The following is a 14,444-nucleotide window of genomic DNA, read 5'->3' as shown; positions in this document are numbered from 1 at the left end:
GTTCCCGCTCCGGCGACGCCGCGCGCGGGGCCGGCCGCCTGGGACGTCGCCTACTACCTGCTCTCCGACAGCCTCTGCGTCTGGGTGAGCGGCCGGGCGCCTCGGGGGGGGGGGACACTACCACTCCCGTCATCCCCAGCCTGCGCGGTCCGCGGCCGACCCTTCCGGAGGGGACGGGCTGAGCGGGACGGGACGGGCCGGCTGCCGGTCTGGGGCGGCATGGAGGTCCCCAGTCTCCTCTCCCGCCCCCACCCCGCGAGGGCTTCTGCTGGGGCCCCTTGGGGAGCGGTGGGCGAGGGAACGCCCCGAAAGGCTGGGGGTGTCAGTGGGGCAGCGCAGGAGAAGCCCCGGGGGCCGAAGCAGAGGGTGGGATGGAGGCGGACGGGCCAGGCGCGGGCTCAGATGGGGTGCAGAGAGCGGGTTGCAGGGCAGCGTGAAAGGGGATGCTGGGTCTCGTGGTACTTGACTTGCAATTTCCCTCTGCCCTGGCCAGTTGATGGCAGGGCTTAATTGCACAAAGCTCCTAAGACTGCCTTGGGCTAGGAAGGCTGGAACATCCCAGTTTGGCTTGCACTGAATCAGACCGTGGGTCCTGCTAGCCCTGTATGGCAACAGTGGGGCAGTTCACATGATGAAATAAGCCATCATGGGGTGCGCTGCACACCAGTGGCCATTTTGAATACTTAAGCAGGGATTTGCCAAGTCCAGACCCATGGCTCGTTCTAGGCTGGGCTGTCCCAATCATGCCAACTGCGCACCCCTGGCCCTGGCTTGCCAAGACCTCAAGAAGGTTTCTTTCTGGCCCTACCTGGCAGTGCTGGAGGTGGAGCCTAGGAGAGTTGGCCTGCAAAGCAGATGCAGGTCCCCGCTTGGCTTGTTCTCTGCGAACAACCAGCTTGCGTCTGTCTCTGTATTTGCTCCATGGGCTTGTAGAAGCTCTCCAGGTTTGCAGACTGGCCATCTTCTACTCCTCTAACCTAGAAACAGGGCCAGCTCCCAGGTCCTTGGGCAAAACACCCTTCAGGGGTCCCCTCTTTCAGCAGGTTTAGCACCCCATCGCTGTGGTTATCAGCAGCTGAGGACTGCAGGTCGTTTCCACCATGTGATGAAACATGGCACCTGGGATTGTGTAGCAGTCCTTGCCCAGTGCTGCCCTTAGTCCAGCAAGCCAGGAATTGCCTTGCTTTTCACATATTTAAATAACACCCCACCCTTTAGGGAGTCCATTCGCATAGGGCAGCTCAAAATGCCAGTTGGCAGTATTTAAGACCGCCCAACAATTATGTAAGATCGAGTGTATACCAATGTAAAATAGCACCTGGCTGGAATAAAAGAAGGTCTTAGGATTCTCTGAAAAACCGGAGAGGGGACCATATTAATTTCCCTAGTTGAACGTATTCTGGATTGATGGCACCTTCACAGAAAAGACTGCTAGCTTCTTTAAAGAGTCTGGCAGCAATGTTTCAGGGCACGGTTACAAGGCCTGGGAAGGTTGATCCTTTTGATGCACGAAGTTGCACAGGTTAAAAGTAGCACCTTAAACACGAAGGCAGCTGGTGCAGAATAGGTGTGATAGAATCCGAATCCCTGGTTGGAGCTGGAGGAGGGCAGAGGGGGCAGATGACCTCACCTGACCTCCATGGGCCATCTAACAGCAGGACAATGGCCGGATAATTCTCTCCAGGCAGCTGCCAAGATCGGGCTTTGCTGTGCCTGCCCCAGGCGCCTCCTCTGGGAGGGAAGGAATGCAGGGCGGATCAAGCTCCCAAAATTTTCCCTGCCAGCTTTGATCAAAGACTGGGGAAATAACAGGGATTCCTCACTGAGCCACCTCACAAGGTAGCCAGTAAACCCCTGGCCCGATGGAGGGGGTCCAAGGCTCCATGGGCTGGATGGACAAGCCTGGCCAGCCAGAGAGGTCTAGGAGGCCGTGTTCTAGGCTGCCCCGCAGTGTTTGCGCCATCTCATTCTACACGAGCGCAAGTTTTGGAATTCAGGGCAGTGCCGTGCTGAGCTCGTCACAGTAACGTAACCCAGAATGAGCCCGGGCATGGGTTACGGAAGCAGTCTGAGTTTGTCCAGATAAGCTGCAACTGGTCCACCAGCCACTTCTGGCTGCTGCCAATATTGGCACTTCCGCAGTCCTGAGTCCAAGTTGTGCAATGTAGTCCAGACCCAGCTGCCTCCCACCTTCCAGATCTCGTATCTTGTGTCCCTTCCCTTTGAGTGACTTTTCCCAGGTCGCCTTGGCAAGATGCCATTTGCACCGTTCCCAGCAAACTGAAGGAAAGCCCTAACATGGTTATTAATTGAAACCTATATAATGTAGATAAGAACCCACATTTCTTGTGCTACTTTGATCTCTTTGGAATAAAGCCTCCTAAATCCAGATTAGCATTGTTTTATGCATATGGAACATGCGAGAAGTGGGGACATTTCTAAGAGTTACTTTTAGGCTATTAAACTGTGTGTGTGGTTAACATTGGCAGTAGGATGGCTGGAATTCTTCTTGATAAAAATGGACAGAACGCTATCATTTAATTAGTGCCGGCAGTGTTTTAAACCTTAACATCATACTTCTGTAATTAAAAGAGCTGACTGCCATTGGATTCAGGGGTGATACAGATGTAAATGCTAAGAACATGGCAAGATGGAAGGGGTATCTTGCTATCTATACATTTTAAGTGTGCTTCTCATTCCTTGTCCTCAGACCTGTTAGCTATCCTAGTAATAGCAACTTGAAAAGTCTAAGAAGATTACAGCATGGACCTACAGTTTTTTAAAAATTACAGCTTACATCAAAAGATAGCTTTTTCTTTATATAGTTGACCAGACGATCTAAATGCTATAACCTCTGCATATTGAGAATGTCAGTGAATCACCAACAAGTGTGTCCAGCGAGAGATCTTAGTAACAAGAGTAGGAAAAGTTGAGCAAATAGATCTCAGTATTGCTTACTTCTTAGAGACGGAAGCGGTGGACGTGGCTAGAGTTTGATTGTGTGTTTCCTGTAGAAATTGCTATGCTGATTAAGGGGGAAATGACTGGAGGGATTTCTGGAGCAAACATGGCAGGGGTGAGAGATGGAGAGCCTTTTCTCCATCCATTGCCCCCTCCCAGCATCTGTGCCAACCCGTGAAATTTTCCTAGACCATTTCCCTGCCACAAGACTTGCTTCCACTGTCTGGATCCTGAGAAAAAGCAGGGAAGCCATGGAGTGGCCTAAAATAGAGTACACTTATCACATTGCTATTCTGCAGTGGAAATTGGAGTATGGTCTGAAGGCACCTATGGTAGCCACCATGTGGAAGCTAAGCAGGCCTGGGGCTGGCCCAAGCTTGGAGGAGAAACCACTTGGGTGCATGAAGCTGCAGTGGGAGAAAGGTGGGATATAAATATAAATAAATATATACATAGATAGATAGATAGATAGATAATTTGCCTCTGTCTCACTGTTTTAAAACTGTTTGGCTGCAACCTGCATGCAAGTACCTGGGCTGCTGCTGCTCATTCACCAAACAGGCTGAATTCTCAATTAATTCCACTATTATGAATGAAGTAACAGCTTATTTTTTGGCCCACATTGAAGACAACTGGCTTTGTATGCGTCCCCTGGATTGTTTAGCCTACAGCCCTAAGGATATGCCTGTATGATCCATTTTATGCATTTGTTTTTATGTTTAAGCCTTTATTGTCTGTGAAGCATTTTATGAATTTATTTATTTATTTATCGATTTATATCCTGCGTTTTTCCTACAAAGGGCTCAAGGCAGCTTACATCATCTCTCCTCCTCCATCTTATCCCCACAACAACAACCCTGTGAGGTAGGTTGGGCTGAGAGTCTGTGACTGGCCCAAAGTCACCCAGTTGGCTCCATGGCTGAGCAGGGACTCGAACCCGGATCACCTGAGTCCCAGTCCCGTACTCTTCACCACTGCACCACACTGGCTCTCAATTGTCATAGATAAATCACTAGCAACGTTACTAAAAGAACTGAAGTGCCTGAAGTTAGGGATGTGCACACCTTGCTCGTAAGAATGATTTAATTTTTAAATGTGGAAGTGCAGGATTTCCATCATTCCCCAGAACTCGCTCTCTGGCCTTAAATAGGCAATTTGAAACTGCTTGGTGCTAGTGATGCATCTTGCTATCTGGTTTACCAACCAAAGACTTGAGTCCTGGCAACTCTGAGCATCGTTCATTTCAGCTGAAAACCTTTGTGGCAAACCAAGCTTCTTCAACTCCGCAGAGCAGGCAGTTTAGCAAAAGATCAAGGGTGGCTTCATACAGTAACAATGATGCAACTGAATAAAATAAGCCAAAAATACAAAGTCAAGAAGCAGTTGTCCGTATTTGCTTCTGGGGCTAGAACAAAGGTGATGGGTGGATGAATAAGCCTCATTATGTTATGTCGTGAATGACGGGTAATTGGCACTCCTCTGTTTCCTTGTGGGACAAATAACAAGATCTGTGGCTGGTTTTGGAAATGGCGTATAGAGACAGGAGAGATTTAGATTAGACCCGCAGGACTGGGGGATGCGTTTGAACCTTTCCTCCCATGTGGTTTTTCCTGTTGGATTCCCGCCCCCCCCCCCCCCCCCGTTGGCCAGACAACTTGGACCAAATAACAGCTCTCTAAATACTGGCATGTCTTTCTTTATATGGCAAAAAATTGGAGAGAGAAATCAGGAGAGCGATGTGTGCTGGAAAGGCTAAAGCCCCCCTTTTCCCAGTGCCACCGTCACAGTCAAGTATGGTTCCTAGTTGCCACACCAGTGTCTGTTTGAAGGGGTGTTGGTTCAGGATTGTTTTGCATTCACAACCAATATGAAGGTCTCTTTGGTTTGCCTGTTCACAGAATTAGTTTACTAGAAAGCTAGTTGTGCTAATCTGTTGTTGCAGCAAAATTAGCAGAGACCCTTGAGGACTAATAGATATATTCTGTCTATAGGCAGAACAGTAGATGTATAAGAAAAATATATACTCTGGTAAACATATGCGCTGGCTTGAGTTTTCGTGGACATTGCTGCTTCATCAGATGCATACAAAGTGCTGTTGAAATTAGGAAGAAATAAGATTTCTGTGGTGTTGTCAAGGGGTACTGGAAATCCAGGCCATGCCGCCAGTCTTAATATTTGCTATTTAAATTGTTGAGCCATAAGACAGACAGCGTTGCAGTTAACATACATCGTATAATGACTTTTAAAGGCCTTGTTAATGCAATCAGCAGCAAACAGAGTTTCATCTCTTGCAGGATTGTACGTAAGCAATTTTGCAATCCCTTTGTCCATCCATGGGAGACGGCCGTGTCCCTCCCCCCCCACCCTCCCCCGCTGCTGGTTTCTTTTCCCTGTGTTAGATTTGTGCTCGTTTATACTTTTGTCAAAGAGATTTGCATCCATTTATCTTTAGCGCAGAGGCTGGTTGCTTTGTCCTACATTGCGGTGGGCCATCGCTGGCTAATGGTGACATATATCACATTGAAAGGTGTAGCAGGTATATGGAGCCTGAACATTGTAGACTGCATAACTGGGTCCAGGAACTGGCAGGATAGACAGACGGGGCAAATTCACAGATTCATTCAGTTAATTGGCACTGCATTCTCAGCTCCCTCTTCTTTCTTCTTCATACTGAGATAATGAACGTGGGATTCGCTTACCTCCAAATGAAACAGAGGCAATAAAAAGACATTGTGGTTGTCCCTGTTTAGCTAAGCACGAGGCTTTGGCTATTGATTCCCGACAGCTTTGTTCTTGAGGCTCTTTCAGGAGGCTGGCCAAGCGCCTTACCAGGAAAAGGGTGACCCAAGCTGGCCGTAAGCCCCACACAAATTCTCCACTCAGCCGTAGCAGAACCAGAAGGGCTTTGGTGTCAGGAAGACCTCCCTTCCCTCAGAGCTGAACCTAGCTGTGAATATATTTGGTTGGGGTGGAGGTTTAGGAAATAGGGCCTGATGGAAAATAAGGTGTAAACAAGCTTGTACCAAACCAGGTCCATGGGTCCACTTTTTATGGTCATACCCTGGGCAGTTCCCCAAATTTCAAAACATGCCCATGGGCTGAAAATGCAGCTTGCCCCCGACGTTAATGCAGCCACAGAAAGACGGAGAGAGTTCCAGACTTCCATCCTCTGGTACCAGCAGGTGCTTTGAGTGGGCAGCTTGAACGGTTCTTGACATCTAACAAGCATTTGGTTGGCCAAAACGGTCCATGGGATCCAAACCCACGGAGTTTGAAGATTTGTTCAAGATTTTATTTTGTTCATCCTGAGACTTACCCAAATATATTTTATGTTTGTTCCAGGTATTAGTGAATACTGCATGCTGCATTCTGATGTTGATCGCTAAGTTAATACAGAGTGTTGTGTTTGGTCCTCTCCGAGTTAGTGAAAGACAGGTAAGCAACATTTGGCCGCCTTGCAGGTCTTGCTGAATAATTTTGTGGCCTGTTGCTGATGGCTTAATAGTCTGCACAAAATATTTGTTCTGTACACTGCAGAGTGTTAAAGTGTTTGTGGTGACTGAGGCAAGCAAGGCGACACCAAAAGAGAATTTTGCCAGTCTGGGGACAAAACAACCTGATTTAATGTTGTGTTCAGAAGAGGTTTCAACGGTACCAAAATGTCTTGACAGGACAAAATTCTAAATTTCGAATAAATCTCAAGCGATGCCTGCCTGCCAACTGTCGTTTCGTGTCCAAATGTTTATGAAAATAAAAGCTATGTTGTTTATAGGAATCTATCTTACGACATATTTTTATATTTGGCATCCCATGTTAAATGAAGTATCCATCCATAAAACTTCATATAAAAGGGATTTTTTAAAAAATCCCCCAAATCCCTCTATCTGGAAAGACGTGTACCTTAAATGTTCCACTATGTGATACAATTACTCGTACATTTATTCAGGTCTCTAGATTATCAGGCTCTTAAATTCTAATTTTGACCACTATCCAACTTAAAACACGTGGGCAGGATTTGGCGAGGTTCAGAGTCCTGCAGGAGGCTCAGGATGGACCCCTAAAACTGCATGTTCGTTCTTTTTCAGCATCTCAAGGATAAATTTTGGAACTTCATCTTCTACAAGTTTATCTTTATTTTTGGTGTGCTCAACGTCCAGACGGTAGAAGAAGTGGTCACGTGGTGCCTCTGGTTCTCTGCTCTCGTCTTTCTGCATCTCATGGTTCAGCTCTGCAAGGACCGGTTTGAATATGTAGGTTCCTTTTGCTGGTGGCTCGGGGCTGGGAACGGGGACCTCTCGGTGCAGGCACTCTCCCCCCCCCCCCCGAGAACCCTGGATCACGCAGATTGGTTTGCACGCTTCGTCTTTTGCTTCAAGTTGTCAAGGATGTGGGCTCCTTGACAAAGAACTGGAAGGGATCATGGGGTGAGGAACTTTGTCCGGCCTGAACGGGACGAACCCTTTTGGAGACGCTTTGGGGCCATGTTCAGAGGCACACGGGGCTTGAGGCAAAGGGGCTGGCTCAATACCAACCAACACAGCATGTCGCAGCTTAATGTTCATATTGCCAGCAACCAAGCACAAAGGAGAGGCATTTTAATCTTTCAGGAGGGAAAAAGTGCTGCACAAAAGCTTGGAACCCTCAAAGATGGGTGGATGGAAGAGGAGAGAAGGGCCGGCTGAAGGGGAAAGGCTGTCTGGGGAACACAGCCGTGCAAACAAACCATGGTTTGTTTGCTATGAACAACACGTGGAGCGAACCCAGGGTTTGTTGTTGGGTTGTCAGCTGTGGGTTGTTCATCCTGGCTCATAAGCATGGCTGGGCTTAGACAACACAATAACTCCAGTTTCAGCAGTAATCCATGCTTCAACAATAGCGCATGTTTCAGTGGCAACCCGCACTCGGCCCATGCGCAAACTGGGTTATGCTGTCTCAAGCCAGTCACTGTGGTGTTGCTGTTGCTGTGAATTGCTTTTCTCTGCTGCCCAGTTCAAGGTTTCTGGGCAGTTCACAGCATGAAGTCTCCCATCCAGATTCCAACCAGGCTTGAACCTGCTTAGCTTCCAGGCTAATTAGGCAGTATCCAGCGCTTCAGGCTACACGGAAGCTTGCATGCAGTGTTAGGCTGTGTTGCTAGATATGGTAGGAATTGGATGATCAAGGGGTCCATGCTGGCTTAAGCGCCTGCAGGATCCACTGTGCTGAAACATGGATGTCGGCTTCGCTACAAGGCCAAGCTGGGAAGTCCTTTGGGGGCCGTAGCTGGCGGCGTCAGAAGACAAGCTGGGCGACGGCCGCGTTCTCACCCGCTCTCTCGTCCTCGCAGCTCTCGTTCTCTCCCACTACGCCGATGAACAGCCATGCCCGGGTTCTGGTCCTGCTCGTGGCCATGCTGCTGTCCTGCTGCGGGCTGGCGCTGGTGTGCGGCGGCGTTGGATGCGCCCACGGGATGCACACGCTGTCCTTCATGGCGGCAGAGGTGAGGCTTCCGGGTCCGCCCGCTGTGGCTCGCTTGACGTCTTCTCATCGGCCCTGCTTTATCAGTGCAGTCCTTTAAAAAAACCTTTTAGAAAGTTCTTTCACTAGAGCATATCGGAAATTATGAATCCATCATAAAGTACAATCCTAGAATAGTCAAGTTGGAAGAGGCTATGATGGCCATGGGGTCCAGCCCCCGGCTGTTGCAGGACACCACGTTACACCCTCCCTCTCCGGTGGCTGCCCAGTTTCTCTTTGAATGTCTCTCGTGCGGGAGAGCCCACCGCCTCTCTGAGCAGCTGGTCCCACTGTCGTATTGCTCTGGCAGTGAGGAAGCTTTGCCCGATGTCCAGCCTGAATCTGGGTTGTCAAAACTTGAGCTGATTATTCTGTGTCCTACACTCTGGCATCAGCAAGAAGAGATCTTGACCTCCCTCTTTGTGACAGCCTTTGAGGGACTTGTAGGGTGATCTCATGTTCCCCCCTCAGTCTTCCCTTCTCAAGGCTGAACATGCCCAGTTCTCAGTCTCCCCTCACAGGGCAGTGCTTCCAAACCCTGGGTCATTTCTGTTGCCCTCTGCTGGATCCCCTGCATCTTCCTTAAATCTTGGTGCCCAGAACTGGACACAGTATTCCAGATGAGGTCTGACTAGTGAGGAGCATGGGTAAATTACTACCTCTCGTGATTGGAAGTAATACTTATGCCAGTGCATCCCAAAATAGCACTTTTCCCTTTGGCGGCTGCACTGCATTGTTGGCTCCCATTGAACCTGTTGTCCACGTTACTCTGAGGACTTTTTGTTTTGCGGTTCTGTTGAGGAATGGCTCTCATTACAGAATTGGGGAATAATCCGATACTTTGGATTTTTGGGGTGGAAGCAATGGGGGTTGAAAGCAATCAACACTTTGTTGTGTGAACTCAGCAAAGCTCAGACCAGTAGATGTGCAATTGATGAATGCAACCCATTTTAAACACCAGCTCACTGTGCCCATTAAATGTTAATATTCTTGCAGTTTTTGGATATTTTGCTTTAGAAGGAATTACAGCATTTATTCATAGCTGAGGCCATAGGTCCCGTGGTGGCCACTAGTCCTTTAAATTAAGTAGCCCAAGGGTCCCTGGTCATTTGGAATGTGGAGCATTTGTTGTGGGCACTGTCACAAAATGGTTGCTGTGATGGACCTGTCCAGTCACAAAACATTTACTCCCTAGGAGGCATACAGGTGAGACTAAGAAAGAATAACTTGCACCCAAATCCAGTCAGGCAAGGGAGGGGGCATGAGGTCCAACCCCCCACCCCATGCCTCTTTTAAACATACAGTTCTCTGCTCCGACACCCATTTCACAGAAGGCAAACTGATGATGCTCAGAGGAACACATGCAGCCAGAACAGCCACTCGCCACGCACAAGGCAGAACCACACAAGCCAGCACACGCCCCAGGTTAAGAAACCCAGTCGGTCCCCTCACACCCACTCAGTGCAGCAAAACGTGTGCGTATATGTATACAAATACACAGTGTTCCTATTCCTTTTGAGATAAGTTCAGTGCATCTGTGGAGGTTACTGTTTGTATGTTACTTCTTTTTTGTTCTTCTGCACATGTGCCTGTGCTTTTGCTGTTGTGTTCTCAGTTGTGTTTCATTGATGTTTGGTTTTGCTGAAAGATTGTAAAAATCAAATAAAAATCTCACACACAGAGAGCAAGAGCGAGCAAGCGCACTTCTTAGCACTTGCTGGGTCCCAGCACACTTTTTTCCTTTTCCTGGGTGATGCTTCACACTTGGGCTGCCACGTCACTTTGCATCACACTGGTCCCTTGATTTTTCTTAATTACAAAAATCTAAATATTAAAAAGGAAGTAAGAAAAAAATCAGACACTACCATTGTTTCCTGTTCTGTACACCCAGCTTACTGGGCAAATGGTCTTCATTTTTGCCTTCCGAGGAAGCGCTACTCCAAACAGCATCCCTTTTCCCCAAACCATTTTTCGTTGCCTAGGCATTCCTTTGCTCACTCCCCAGATATTGCAGATCTGAAAGGATCTGGTGGGTCATAGATTCTGGGAGCCAAACAGTCCTGGTGTCTCAGCTCTTTCCTAATGCACCCATTTGCACAGGCCTCTTTGTGTCACTGCTTTTTCACTGCTGGTACTTGTTCCAGCTTCTTGAAGTGTGTCAAAAGACTGGATGCATGGAGAACACCCTGCATCTCGCTCATACCTCCTTGATGGATATGACCCAAAGTCACCCTGGCTTCCCATGGGTGGCGCAGCGTTCTTGCATCATGTTCGCCATGTCGTCTGTTTTGATGACCTTCTTTTCTTTCATCATTCTTGCTAGGCAGACATTCTAAGAAGCAGTCTTGCCTTCTGGCTGTTCTTCATTGCTCTTGATCCAACTCAGTTCCCCTAGTTTTACTTTGAATTTTGACTTTGCCTTCCCAGAACTTACTTCCTGGTTTAGCTGCATTAGAAATAGCTTTTGTTTCCTCGTTTGTCATTACTGAGTTTGTTGCATAATGTTCTCTTCCTTGATTCCTTTTGGCAACCTGGTGCCCTCCAGATTGGTAGGTCTTCAGTTCCCAGAATCCCTATGGTAGAAGGGGCTTATGAGAAATTCTGAAGGACACCAAGCTGCTGCCCTGTCTTTTCCCTCTATGGTATGGTTCTAATTTAGGTTAGAAAATTCTCTGGGAATTTTTCTGGTGCCCCAGATTGATGAAGCTCCATCTTAATGGGCTTACTTGACTTAGTTTTAGTGAACAATCTAAAAAGAAAGAAAAGTCATTTTAGTCTTGCATACTGTGTAAGCATCTCAACAGTTGTTTCAATACTCGGAAGTACTTTAAGTGAGATACTTTGTTAGGAAAAACATTCAGTAGGACACCCTTAAATTTATGTTGTATGACTGTCACATTCAGACAGTTTAGCTGGAAACAGCGGCAGAGGATATATTTATATTATTTAGCTATTAAAAGCAAATATTGAACGTACTGAAAACTGTTTGCACGGTTTTGTCATGCTTGAGGAGTTACTTCACAGATGTGGTTTTCTGAAAAACATTAGATCCAGACTTCCTCCTGTTTGTAACAGCTTCACTGAAATGCACATTTACTTTAACTCCCATTGACCTCAGTGGGTCTTTTCTAAAAGGGATCAAGGCGCAGTCCTGTCCGGTCTGTCTGCCAGGCTGGCTAGGAATTGCTGGCAGTTTCAGATTCCTCTCCCTAGAAAAATGCAAAAGAGCACACCTGAATTGATGGATCCAGCCCATTAATTAAAACACTGATCTCCTGGTGTTTGACTGGTGTCGCATCTGTTCCAGTTGTCCAGTTTGACTTGCTACTAATTCATTATGCTACTAATTAACGTTACAGAACAATGACCCACTTTGCACAGCCCGACAACCTACCATGGATTTAATTTCCCGCTGGGGCAGGTGCATCATGCTGAACTCCCGTTGGTTCTGGCTTGCCATGGCTTGGCTTGTTGTCTGAACCCAAGTGGCTGGGATCGCTTGAGGGTGCACAATCCTCCAATAGCCCATGGCTTGTTTGGGTGTTCCTTCGGGCTTTCTCATCCCTGCCTCCGAGGCTTGTATGTCACAGCAAACCAGGTTGCCGACTTGCAAGAATGGCACCCGTGGTCATTGGAATAGCACCCTCCCCCGCCTTGAATGCATTCTCTGCCCCGGCCGTGTGCAGGAGGGGCTGCTAGATTTCAAGCAGCGGGTTTAGTGGTAGGACAGTCTTGGTCCTCTTCCCAAGAGCCCTTCGTGGCACTGCCTCATGAAGAACATGCGCCTTTGGAACAGCAGAGGCTGATCAAATGCATCAGTTTAAAAATTCAGCCACCGTGCAGTCCTGTGCACGCCTAGGTAGAAATGAAATTTAAAAATTCAGCCACCGTTTAGGTCCCGTCAGCCCCATACAATTAAATTAGGAACAGAACGAATACAGGATGAGTCAAACTGGACAGCCAGAATGCGTGCAAGCTAGTCAGATCTAGAACAGATGCTGTAATTAATGGGTTGTAATTAGAGGGAAGGATTCATGATGTGGAGTGCACTTCTATGCTTAGATGGCAAAACGTCCTGGACCTTCCAGCATTTCCCTGTCAGCATGAGGGGTGTGGGACTTTTTCCTGGCTAAACATGTCCTGGGCTGAATCCTCAGTAACAACAAATGCATCCTACTTCACTGGCGCTGAGTCCAGCGCAAACGTCCGCAGGGCTATGAGCCCGCAAATAGGAAATTAGTAGGAAGCCAGATTTTCAGAAGCACCATTTCGTGGTGCAAGTGTTCTGCAGACAGCTGAATTCAGATGTCTTTCATGGGCTGTTCTAAACCCCTTCTTTGCAAGCGTAACCATTCATGCAGTCTGATGCAAGCGCCGTTAGAGCATGAGGAAGTTGCCCAGTTTCATGGCAACTTCATTCTGTGATCCTACAAAGCAGATGGCGGAGTTGCGTTTGAACTGGCTGTCGGGGCAGAGCATGGTGGGCCTGTGTATGCAGCAGCTCCTTCGGCTCTGAACGTTGTAGTTGAGTGGTTGAAGCGTTGGACTGGCATCCAAATGCCAAGCCCCCGGTTGGCCAGAAATTTCGCCGGGTGGCTTCGCACCTGCTGCCACTTTCTTGCCACACCATTGGGAGAGGCGTGTGCGAGCCCCTTTGCATTCCTTGGAGGGGGAAAGGTGGGGTATAAATGCAATGGATCAGTGCCGCATTGCCCTCGCCATTGGCTTGCTGGGGGTACCTGTGTCCTGTCTTCCCTAAAGCAGTGAAACCTGTTCACAAGCTCCCTTCTGGTGCTGTTCTGTCTCTCGGGGAAGACAACCCTTAGCTGGGCTGTTGTTGGCAGCCGAGGAGTCAGACCGATTTGCTCAGCTTGCCCCTTCCCTTATCTTGGCAAGAGGCAAGAAGGCAGCAAGGACCGTAACCAAGAACTTGATGTGGCATCCATGATACCCTGTCCCGCTTTAGCCCTCCCGGTTCGCGTCTCTGGCATCTAGTCTTTGATCCAGCCAGTGACTTGCTTCTCGCTTTTGTTCCCTGCAGTCGCTGCTGGTCACCGTGAGAACCGTGCATGTGATTTTGCGGTAAGTAAAGGAGGTTTACGCACCTGCGGATGCTTTAAGGTGTTTCTGGCAGAGGGAATGTCTATGCACTTGGTTTTTGTGCAGTTGCAAATTCTTTTGAGGTTGCAGTTTTTGCCAGCTGGTTGCAGCGGGCTGCAGAATCTCAGACTGGAAGACCCCCCTGGCGGTCCCTCTTAGGGCTGTGCCCACTCCCACCCGGCCTGGCCTCCCATCCTTGAGTGGTCTTCCCACTTCTCAAGCAACGACTCATGTGTGTGTGTGTGTGCGTGTTTGCACGGTAGCCCACATTTGCAAGCTCATTTATAATAAGAACCGGAGTGGCGTAGTGGCTACGAGCGCGGGACTGGGACTCAGGCAATCCGGGTTCTAGTCCCCGCTCAGCCACGGAGCCCACTGGGTGACCTTATGCCAGTCACAGACTCTCGGCCCAGCCTACCTTGCAGGGTTGTTGTGGGGATCAGATGGTGAGCAGGAGGAGCAGAATGGAGTAAGCCACCTTCTGTTGTTTGAAAAAGAAAAAAGGCAGGATAGAACTCTAGCCAATTAGTGAAAACACAATGTTTATTCTATGCACACACACATTTATATATTCATGCCCCCAGTGACCTTTTGCAGGACCCCAAGCCTGCCTTCCAGGAGTGAAGTCCTCTCATCATGGGGGTCTGTTGAAGTCAAGCCCTGGGTGCAGCGCCAAACATCTCTTGCAAAGAGGCCCCAACGGGCTGCATGTGCAGAGCTCCAGAGCATGGCAGGCGCACAGGATCCTTGCCACCCAGCTTCATGCAAGGCCAGCGGTGCATGATACATGTGTGCATTTTGTGCAGGTGGTTCAGGCTTGAGAAGAGGCTTGTGGCTCTTCGGGCTGAGCGAGCGAGGCGCTGACGCTTTGCCCATTTCTTCTCCCG

At 48.6% G+C, this 14,444-nt stretch overlaps 1 protein-coding gene across 1 annotated transcript in view; it reads left to right on the top strand.

Moving 5' to 3' along the window:
• The first annotated feature begins 6 nt into the window (after positions 1 to 6).
• The window catches only part of AMFR (autocrine motility factor receptor), a 28,304-nt gene continuing 13,866 nt past the window's right edge, over positions 7 to 14,444 (top strand). The window contains exons 1-5 of the mRNA XM_044434073.1: positions 7 to 84; positions 6,304 to 6,396; positions 7,047 to 7,211; positions 8,288 to 8,440; positions 13,499 to 13,539. Coding sequence (XP_044290008.1) covers positions 6,334 to 6,396; positions 7,047 to 7,211; positions 8,288 to 8,440; positions 13,499 to 13,539 — 422 coding nt within the window. The 5' untranslated portion in view covers positions 7 to 84; positions 6,304 to 6,333. The remainder of the gene's footprint in view (positions 85 to 6,303; positions 6,397 to 7,046; positions 7,212 to 8,287; positions 8,441 to 13,498; positions 13,540 to 14,444) is intronic.

The sequence above is a fragment of the Varanus komodoensis genome, unplaced genomic scaffold (assembly GCF_004798865.1).
Source record: "Varanus komodoensis strain SLA01 unplaced genomic scaffold, ASM479886v1 scaffold27, whole genome shotgun sequence".
Lineage (NCBI taxonomy): Eukaryota > Metazoa > Chordata > Lepidosauria > Squamata > Varanidae > Varanus > Varanus komodoensis.
This window is presented reverse-complemented; position numbering and strand designations above follow the sequence as displayed.